This window comes from Cupressus sempervirens, chromosome 3 (assembly GCF_028749045.1).
Source record: "Cupressus sempervirens isolate cs-2001-9-10 chromosome 3, ASM2874904v1, whole genome shotgun sequence".
Classification (NCBI taxonomy): domain Eukaryota; kingdom Viridiplantae; phylum Streptophyta; class Pinopsida; order Cupressales; family Cupressaceae; genus Cupressus; species Cupressus sempervirens.
Genome location: NC_143120.1, coordinates 218,818,205 through 218,828,826, shown reverse-complemented (window position 1 = coordinate 218,828,826; position 10,622 = coordinate 218,818,205). Strand labels below are relative to the sequence as shown.

General features: G+C 34.3%; 1 protein-coding gene across 1 annotated transcript; it reads right to left on the bottom strand.

The window, feature by feature from the left end:
- Window positions 1–3,692: 3,692 nt before the first annotated feature.
- On the bottom strand, window positions 3,693–7,894 carry LOC149565606 (uncharacterized). Its single transcript, XM_089819123.1, has 2 exons — window positions 4,531–7,894; window positions 3,693–4,428 (listed from the first exon to the last, which is right to left on the bottom strand). The coding sequence occupies exons 1-2, from the start codon at window positions 7,829–7,831 to the stop codon at window positions 3,932–3,934; spliced, it is 3,798 nt and encodes a 1,265-aa protein (XP_089675249.1). The 5' UTR covers window positions 7,832–7,894; the 3' UTR covers window positions 3,693–3,931.
- Between the last annotated feature and the right edge of the window lie 2,728 nt (window positions 7,895–10,622).

Genomic DNA, 10,622 nt, shown 5'->3' with positions numbered 1-10,622 from the left:
AGTCTTTGTTAAATTATGAGTTTAGTAAGTAATTATTACTTATTTTCTAACGGAGTTAGCTACAAAGTGCTGATTAATATACTGATTGAAAAATAGCTATAACTTTCAAACGATATAAGATTTTTAAAATTCAAAAGATGAGTCACATTCTATGTTTTGACTACTATTAAGGAAAAAAAATAAAATTGAATTTTAATGAGTTAGTTAAGGTGGTTAGACATGAGAGTTTTTTAATTTTGAAAATAATATAGTATAAAATTAATAGTTAATAATTTATGTATTGTACCCCTAAAGAATATGGATATGGTGGGGTCATTTAGAATAAAAATACCCAAAAATATGTGTCACATCCACGTATGAGTTCACTTCTTATATATAAAATCTTCTTAAAAAATATTATCATTTGATTTTGATTAAGGTGGTTAGACATGCACCTACTTCTTATTTTTGTCCTGAAACTTTTGTACCACTGCATTAAAATCCAAAAATTTGACCAATCAATTTTTTTAAATTTAAAATAAGGCCGAGTATTTTAGAAACTACATTCAATTTCCTACAAATTCTTTTCTTATAACGTTTTGATATAAAGTTCATAACTATGTTAAAATTACGCATAAAGTTGACATAATCCTAATCTGCTAGTTTTTCATTGTAACTTAAGGGCGTAGTTTGGTTGACCATGATCCTGCACATACCCCTTACATAAATATATCATGATTGCATTATTTCTTGTATAGTTTTACTAAGCATAAAGCGTTCACATTATGTCTACCGTGACAATTTACTTGTACTAAGCATAATGCGATCTTATTTTGTTAACAAAAAAGTGTGATCACTTTTAGGCTTGGTAATAGGCCTGTTAAACTACCCACAGGCTTGGGTTGATGTTTTCCCTCCATTTTCATTGCTTTATACATTTTTTCATCTTCTAAGATTAATTCTCATCTTTAACTTCATCCAGTTTGCAAATGGTGAAGTAGATATCTCTAAAAATACCACCATAATCTCACACATTTAAGCTCATTGGTGGAAACATATTTGATACGATTTCTCATCGTCCAAGTGCATTTTTTGTTTATGTTGTTGGTGGTATAGAATCAATGTCTTATTTGGGATAATCTATGTAAGCATAACTTTCAATGCCTCTAACTCTGTGTGATGTGATAACAATGAAGGAAACGTCTCTCATATCTTTTTTAGTTCTCCTTCACTAAACATACTTGGCACTTTTGGTGGGATGTTCATAATCAAGCTTGGTCGCATGTCTCTTCTTTAGAGTTCTTCACTTGATGGGGTAAGGCTCATGCCAAGACTTATTTTCTTGAGGTTGCTTGGACTTGTGGCCCTTCTTTTATTATTTGGCATATCTAGTTGGAGACGAATCCCCTTTTGTCATGCTCCTTTATTAAACATATTTGACACTTTTGGTGGGATATTCATAATCAAGCTTGATGAAATGTCTCTTCTTTGGATGAGGGGTAAGGCTCCCATCAAGACTTACTTTCTTCATGTTTCTTGGACTTTTGACCCTTCTTTTATTGTATGGCATATCTAATTGGAGAGAATCATCATATCTCTCTTCTTAGAGAAAACTCTATATTCTTTGAGAGAAACTATTTCGCTAAATGTGATTTCTCAGAGGCTATGGATCTTGGTGTTATTATTTACTTTAACTATATCCATATTCCTCATCTGCGGGGCCCATTCACTAGGAATTAATGCAAACACCCTCTTTAGAAAATTAATAGGGCGAGGAGATGGAGTCCACCTTTGAAGGGTATTTTAAAAATTAACACATATAGGTCTTCTCAAAAACCTAGATCCTACAAGCTTTGGTGGGGTTGGCAGAGATAGTTTGGGGATTGTTTGGTTTATGTTTTCTCATACTAACAATTTGATGGAGGTTGTTAATTTCTTTGTGCCATGCTCATGCTCTTGGATGGAACATGATCATTTGTGAATTTGATTCGATGGAGGTGGTGCATATGTTGACTCGACAACATTATGAGAATGTTAATTGGCAACTAGCTTTGGTTGTTGGTCCAATTCTTGATTTTTGTTCTTCTTTAAATTCTATTAATTTCACCCATATCCTGAGAGAGTAGAAAGGTGTATCAGGTTGCCTAGCTAAATGGGCTTATGATCACATGCAAACTTGGAATATTGTAGATAAAATTCACTATCTCTGGGTTTGTCTCACTAATTTGACCACTTGATGAATCTCGATAGGTTATTTGATGTCCTTGCTTTGTATTTCTTTTGGTTTGAATAAATTTTAACACCTTTTTTTAATTTAAGAGAAGATAAGGGTTTTGAATAAAATTAAAGAAACTGGGGCATTTAGTTAATCTATTAGATAAAAAGGTTAGAATAGGTAAATTGATGAAAATAATTATCTTTGGGTGTGGTCTAGATAAATAGGAGACGATAACAATATAAGTTGAATAATAATATTATTTACTTAACTTTAGCAATGTGAAACTGATAAATAATAAGGATAAATTGACCAAATGATAGTAGTCAATTTTAGATGCCTACAAAATGATAAAATTTGTGAATAAAATTAATATATATACTGGGAGGAAAATGAAAACATCACCAAACTAAATGCTTTAATTTGTTACAAGTATAGAAAAATTTAGAATACTAGTAAGTATATTCATGATAGGTGGACATTTCATTATGATTTCAATCTAAAAGATGTAAACCTAATCAAGTGGAATTTTAACATTTCTTCATTTTCTACAAAACATGTGGTTTATGTAATTATAGTTTGGATATAGCTTCTTTATCATTTGATCAAGTATTATAAAGCCTCATAATTAGACAACTTGCTTCACCTAAACATTTGACAACACATATTATTTTAAAAAAATATTTAGCTTTGGATATTTTTATAAAAACCTTTTAGCAAATAAAATCTACTCTTCCACATATTTAATATTTTGACTTTGAATAAAATTATAAGATTATTTCTAGAAAATCATATAAAATATTCTATGAACAACACTGTGTATATGTGACATTATATATATATATATTCTAGTCATTTCCATAAATGCTTGATCAACATAGCTATTATTGCATTTGACAATGACAACAAGGGATGAAGTGTACCATCACAAATGAGCTAACACAAGTTCTCATCCTTTATTTTGAGTTTGATACCAACTAATTGTCAAAATATTGCTATTTAATAATATATATAAAACAAAAATATTTTTAGACAAATGATGAACAAAACACCATGTAGCTGAAATTGCATAATGAGGATAATAGCTGACAAATAAGCAAATACAAACAACCATAAGTACAAAATTGAGATAATATAATATAAAAAATGCTTCAATAATATTATAGGAAAGTTTTGTTGAATTTGTTGAAATCTTCTATATTATGTGAAGAAAATTGAAATAAAGAGTCCCACAATGAACATTTAGAAAAATAAGTGATTTTTAATATTATCTAAAAATTAGTATGTAATTTTATTTATTTTTCTTAAAAAAACTCAACATTATGTCACTTACAATTGTTAATTAATCATTCAAGAATAAAAATTTGCATAATTGATTATGTTAAAAATTGAAATTAAAGAAAGATCACTAGAATTTAACATATAATAATTTTATTGCCATAATAATTAATCCGTCCCTCTTATCTTAGGTCCAAGGTTTTCCATTTTAATCAAACAGTGAGATAACAATCCGTTTTATTCAGTCACTGTACTTTGAGCGTACAAAGTTCAAAAAAAACAAAGCTGCTGTTTAAGAACAAATACGGTGCTAGGAGTAAAGCATGTTGGACACTTGAACCATCCAGAAATAAAGACAAGTTTAATTTTGTAACTACAGAAAATAAAATTTAGTTTATTTCATATTTTGGTAAAAACTATAGCTGCGAAAGGAATTCACTAAAATTTATAAGTATGCACTTAACTGCTCTCACTTTCATCTGAGCTGCTATTCGAATGGCCTTCTTTATTGTCTGCGCTCAACAGATTCTGGATAGATAACTGCACTTTTAGATTGCCATACGCACTACCATGCACCGTCTTTTCGAGCACAGCTTCAACCTCTCCCATTGTTGGTCTATCTCCTGGATTTTCCCTTGCACATTGCAGCCCCAATCCAATAAAACTAGTAAAACAACTTCCATTCTCAGAGGATTCCCCTTCTTCACCAGTAGTTTCAGGTGCAACATTTCTACTACTACTACTTGACTCACCTCTAGTCCTTTGATCAACCAGCAATTCTCTGTCCACCACTTCCTCCACTGCCTCAGGGAATGCTCTTCTCACCCATCTCGGCAATGTGTTCTCTCCACTGAATATCTCATCAGTGGGCCTCTTTTTAGTCACCATTTCAAGGATGAGTATCCCAAAGCTGTAAACATCCCCCTTCGCGCTCACTTCTCCTCCCATTCCATACTCTTGCAACATAAAAATCGAAAAAGACATTTTATATGAGGAAGAAACAAACTTGCCAAGACAAACAGTTGAATTGAGAAAAAAAGTGAAGTTTGGTTGTTTACCTGGAGCAAGGTAGCCCACCGTTCCCTTCAGTCTGGATGTGCTGCTAGTGCTACTTGCTGAAACAGGGGATGCCAATAGGCGAGAAATTCCGAAATCAGCAACATGGGCTGTCATGCTTTCGTCAAATAACACATTTGAGGGCTTCAAGTCGCAGTGAACAACTGGAGGGGAACAATCGTGGTGCAAATATGCGATCCCGTGTGCAACATCAAGTGCTATTTTCATTCTCATCTTCAAACTCAAGTTGCACTCTGTTTCACCCATGTGGAGGTGTTGTTCTAGGCTCCCCTGTGCCATGAATTCCATTACCAGAGCCCTCAGATCCCCAGCAGTGGAAGCGGATAAGACTTTCACAAGATTGCGGTGCCTTATTCTTTTCAGTACTCTGCATTCCCTGATGAAGTGTTTGTATGAATTTTGAGGGTCCTTGTCAAATAACTTGATAGCCACCAACTTGTTATCAGACAAGAGCCCTTTATAAACTGACCCGAAGCTACCACTGCCTAGTAAATTGTCGGCACTAAATCCTTGGGTTGCAGTGACAAGTTCCTGGCTAGAAATCTGCACGAAACCTTCCCCCAAGAGATTGTTTGTCATTGGCGCCCTTTTGAATCTTTTGTAGAAAATGTAAAATGCCCCCAAAATGCAGCAAAGTGCGAAGAAAGTGCCAATTGAAGCAATCAAGACAATGTTCTTGTTCAATGCAGCATGATTTTGGTCAGAGGTGGTGCAATTTGGTAAATTCAACCAGCCCGAGGCAGCACATAATCCCGAATTTGCCAAAAATGATGTTGCGGTTAGGTTTCTGAAAGCTCCTTCATTTGAGACTGATCCATTCAAGTTGTTGTAAGAGAAATTCAAATGGTGGAGCATGGTGAGATTCGCAATAGAAAGTGGCACTGGCCCAGACAACTCATTGAAAGAAATATCAATGCTTTCAAGGTTCCTAAGCTGCCCTATTGACATTGGTACTATTCCCTCCAATTTGTTTTTAGAAATGTTCAGGAATAGCAATCCATGACAACTGCCAATATCGCCAGGGATAGGTCCAGACAGCTTATTGGCAGAGATATCAATAGCTTGAACTTGTTGCATTCCTCCCAGCGAAGGCAATCTTCCTGTCAATGAATTATATGAAAAATTGAGATAAAATGTTAGCGAATGGAGGCTTGAGATCTCCACAGGGATATTTCCTGTGAGGTTGTTGTATGAGAGGTCAATCATCTCCAGGCGGTAACATTGTCCAAGGGAATTCGGTATCCTTCCTGTGAGCTTATTATGATTTAGATCAAGCTTCCTCAGCTGTTGCAGAGTGCCCAAAATTGAAGGAATTTCTCCAGAAATGCGATTTAGCCGAAGCCATAGAAATTCCAGGTTTACCAGCATCTTAAACTCCAGCGGAATGCTACCTTGCAAGTTGTTGGAGCTCAAGTCCAAATATTGTAGATTCTTCAGACGACCTAATGCACTCGGAACCTGCCCAATTATTCTGTTACTTCTGAGAGCGAACAGGATCAACCTAGTAAGGTTACCAATCTCTTCTGGTATAGTGCCGCTGATGTTGTTCCTAACCAATGCCAGCAGTGATAGCTTGGGAGAGAGATTTCCTATGCTGCTTGACAATGTGCCAATGAAATCATTTCCGGCTAGATTTAGCTCTTCCAGCACGGAGCAGTTAACAAGTGCATCCAATATACATATTGTAACGCACTGTCCATTTGACAGGCTATTAAACCCAAGGTTCAGTATCTGCAGAGCACGAAGCATTCCTAATTCTTCAGGAACCAAACCGGTTAGCAGATTCCCTGCTAGGTCAAGCATCAATAGCTGAGAACAATTTCCCAGAGACTTTGGAATACCCCCATCAAACAGATTACCTCCGGCAGCTAAACCTTGTAAGTTGGGGAGCTTGAGACCGAAATCTGTAGGAATAGAACCCACAAACCTATTTTCCGCAAGGTCAAGCGTCTGCAACTGTGTACAGTTTAACAGATTAGGGAAAATATTTCCTCCGAAGCTGTTACTACCAAGACCAAGATCTTGTAGACTAGTCAGCATGCCCAATTCTCCGGGTATTGCTCCGCTCAACTTGTTATATATCGCTGAAATAAAATAGAGCTCAGAACAATTTCCCAGAGAGTTTGGGATGCCGCCACTCAACTGATTATACGGCAAATCCATCACTTGAAATTTGGGTAGATTATAGCCTATAGCCTCTGGAATTGAACCTCCAAACTTGTTTCTCGCTAGCTCCAATATCTGCAATTCAGTATAGTTCATGACAAAATCTATTGATCCTCCAATACTATTATTACTGAACCAAAGTTCCTTCAGTCGGGTAAGTGAACCCAATTCTGCTGGAACGGTGCCATACATGAAATTGGAAGACAAATCTAACACCTCCAGAGACGAACAGTTCCCCAGTGCCATTGGAATACTCCCTTCAAGGCTATTGTTATGAAAGACAATTTTCTTCAGTCTCCATAATTTGCCAATCTCCTCGGAGATCCCGCCGTTGAGTTTGTTGTTATGCAGATACAGATATTTTAATCCGGTCAATTTTGTGAATATCTCAGATGGAATTGGTCCTTCAAGTGCATTTCGGGTCAGAGTCAAGACACGCAATTCTGTGCAGTTGCTAATCGACCTGGGGATTGTGCCTGCTAAGAGATTATGCCCAAGATCTAGTCTTTTGAGCGCACTGCAATTTGCCAGGCTTTGAGGGATGATACCACTCAATTTATTGACGGAAACGTTGAGATTCTTCAGGTAATGCAAGGAACTCAACTCTGCTGGAATGTTTCCGCTCAACAGATTATCGTTTAATCGGAGCTCTACAAGATTAGTGCAGGCAGACAGAGTAACTGGAATTGTACCTTCCAAGGTGTTCTCAAAGAGCTTAATGTTCTGCAGCTTTGTTAACTTACCAAGCTCATGGGGAATGTGGGCAGAGAAGTAATTATGAGAGAGGTCGAGATTTGTGAGAGAAGACAAATTGCCCAAGTGAGGGGGAATGGAACCAGATAATCCCCTGTATTTGAGAACAAGACTCACCACCCTTTGATTTCCATTGCAAGTTATTCCAGTCCAGTTGCAAACATTGTTTCCATTTACCCAGTTGGACAAAGAAAGGCTAGGATCCATTTTCACAGAGTTTTTTAATTCAAGCAAAGCTTCTGCATCAATCTGTTTCTGGTCTTGCAACTCCTCGAACGAAAATGCAACAAAGCTAAAAGAAATGAAGATGAGTGCGATAGTGAACATACCTTTAGATTTCATGGACTTAATTTGTGAAAGCATAATTACTCCACCTGCAATTGCAAAATTGTCTATCTGTTCTGGATACAGATCTATGGTTTTTCAGTTTATTATTCAAAATTTCCTGTCAGGATGGGAATAGTAAACTATGCTGGTCAAGGTCAAGGGAAGAAAAGTCGTGGACATTTCTAGAGTACAACAAGGTTTCCATTTCCAACGAAATAATTTTAATTAACATTATTGACAATTCTTCAATAAAATTTTCAATGTTTAAGCTTACATTATTATAATTATAATCTGACATTTCAGGGACTTAATAATAATTTTATTAAAAAATATTTTTAATATGCTTGATTTTGGTCTAAAGAAGAGTCGTTTACTTCAAGAAAATCTTGATTATGCCGTAGGCGTTCTGTATATGGAGTGCTCGAGCTGATAAGGCTGGACGATCATGTAAATCTGATGGACTTCTTAAGACTACCTTCCTCTGTAAATGTCACTTCTTTCCCGACTCTTTCTATCTTCATCACTGACTCCGACTTTTACTTTCACAAGCATTCATTAATTTTTGGATTGCGGGATACGCTCAAATTTATGTGGACAGCATTGCCTTAATCAGATATCAAGAAATTGTGAATTCTAACAATGGTGAAATTTGCTTTCTACGGAAACTCTTTCTTTCGTGCTATATTGCGTCCATGATACAACATTTTGACCAAGTATTTCTTTTTTCTTATTTGTTGACCCTATTTTTGCTAGGGGTTTAATTAATTTTTCATTCTGAAAATTACAAAAAAATTGTCTAACCAACTAAAAGTTTTCTTTTTTAAAGTAAATTTAAGTCTCCATATCTCTAGACTTTCTCTTTATATATTATATGCTATATAATATATATAACTAGTAGTATGGAGAAAGGAAAGGACTAAGAATTAAATTATAAAATTTATTATAGAAGTTAATTAAATTTTATAAATGTTATTAAATTTTATTATATACTTTATTTTATATAATAATTTTTTTGAAATATATATAATCCCTAATCTCCTTCATTATTATAATTTTAAAATGAGATTTAAATTTAGCATTCAAATTAGTTTTACAAGTAAAGTTAGAGTTTAGTATGGGAATTCAATTAAGATTAGATTTACTATTACGTTGGGTTAGGGTCAATAATAGAATTGCATTTAGAGATAAGCACCACAATATTTACCCATTTAATGTTTATATCGAAAAAAAAGTTTGAGCAATTTTTTATTTTAGTAGATAGTAATGAAATACATATTATTTAAATAGATTGATAGTAAATACACTAGAATAAATTCATAAATTATGAAGAAAATTTGAAGTCATCATATAAATCAAATTATTTAAGTCAATTGATTTAAAATAATATTGTACCTATTGATTTCAAATAAAAAATATATGTTCAAACAACACTTTCCTCTAATTTTCTATTTCATTATTCTATGTTCTTATATTATAAAAGAATTAAATTTTATTTTAAAACTTATAAAATTAATTTATTTGATTTACTCTTTAATAATTATTAGTTTATATTACTTTATTTTAATTTTCTTCTACTAATTATTTACAATCATTTACTTATGCCAATGTTTGTTCAATCTATTCAAACAATATTTATTTTTTTACTATTAGACTGGACTCTTGCTGTAACACAGCTCTTGTTGTTATAGACTTCAAACATTTATTTTTATTGTTGTCTAAAATGATTGTAATCGGGCTTTGTGTTGGTTATTGGTTTAATAACCACCTTCAATGATGACAAATATATTCTACCAACATAAATGTCACTCGTAGTCACTGCTTTGACGTCTGGTCCATGTTATGATAATATTCTTATGATACTGTAACAAATATATTTAAGTGAGAACATATATAATATTGATACAGAGAGGATGAATATGAATGATAAATAGGGGGCAATCTGTTTTGTCCAGTTGATTGTCTGATAGAGATGGAAATTATTGAACTTGAGGAGGATGATAACTTGTGAATTTTGCAAATACTCTGAAGATTAAATGTTCGTTGTGCATTTAGCAAATTCCATGACTGAAGTATAGAATTCGAACGTAAACAGTTCGATCCCATATCACATACACTTACAGGAGATTAAATTTCTATCCAACACACACTTCTCTAGTATTCACATTGCTGTTTTTAAGGCTAGAGAACAACTTCTCATAAATAGATTTAATTTCACAGTTGAAGTATTCTGCTATTAGGAAATGCAAAAAAATATTTTGGCTTCTAATAAACTCCTTAAAAAATTTAAAAGCACCATTACATCTACTAGTGACCAAAGCAAATATAAAGATAACAATTATAAGAACTAGATGCTAAGCGTCCTTGTTTTAGAGGGCCTCTAGGAGGGCTACAGTAAACAAGGGCCTCTGGGAGGGCTACAGTCCAATTATTTGCATTAAGTGTGACTCTAATGAAGCTTCTAGGTTACATAGTTGCAGCGCCACTAGAAAAGCTCAAAACTATCTTTTTCCAATACCACCAATACCTTATTCTACAAGTACAGAAACTAGATGCTACCCGTCCTTGTTTTAGAGGGCCTCTAGGAGGGCTACACTAAACAAGGGCCTCTGGAAGGACTAGGGCTACAGTACAAGATATTTTCTTTATGTGCGACTTTATCCAAACTTCTAGGTTACATAGTTGCAGCGCCACTTAAAAAGCTCAAAACTATCTTTTTCCAATGCCACCAATACCTTATTCTACAAGTATAGAAACTAGATGCTACCCGTCCTTGTTTTAGAGGGCCTCTAGGAAGGCTACACTAAACAAGGGCCTCTGGAAGGACTAG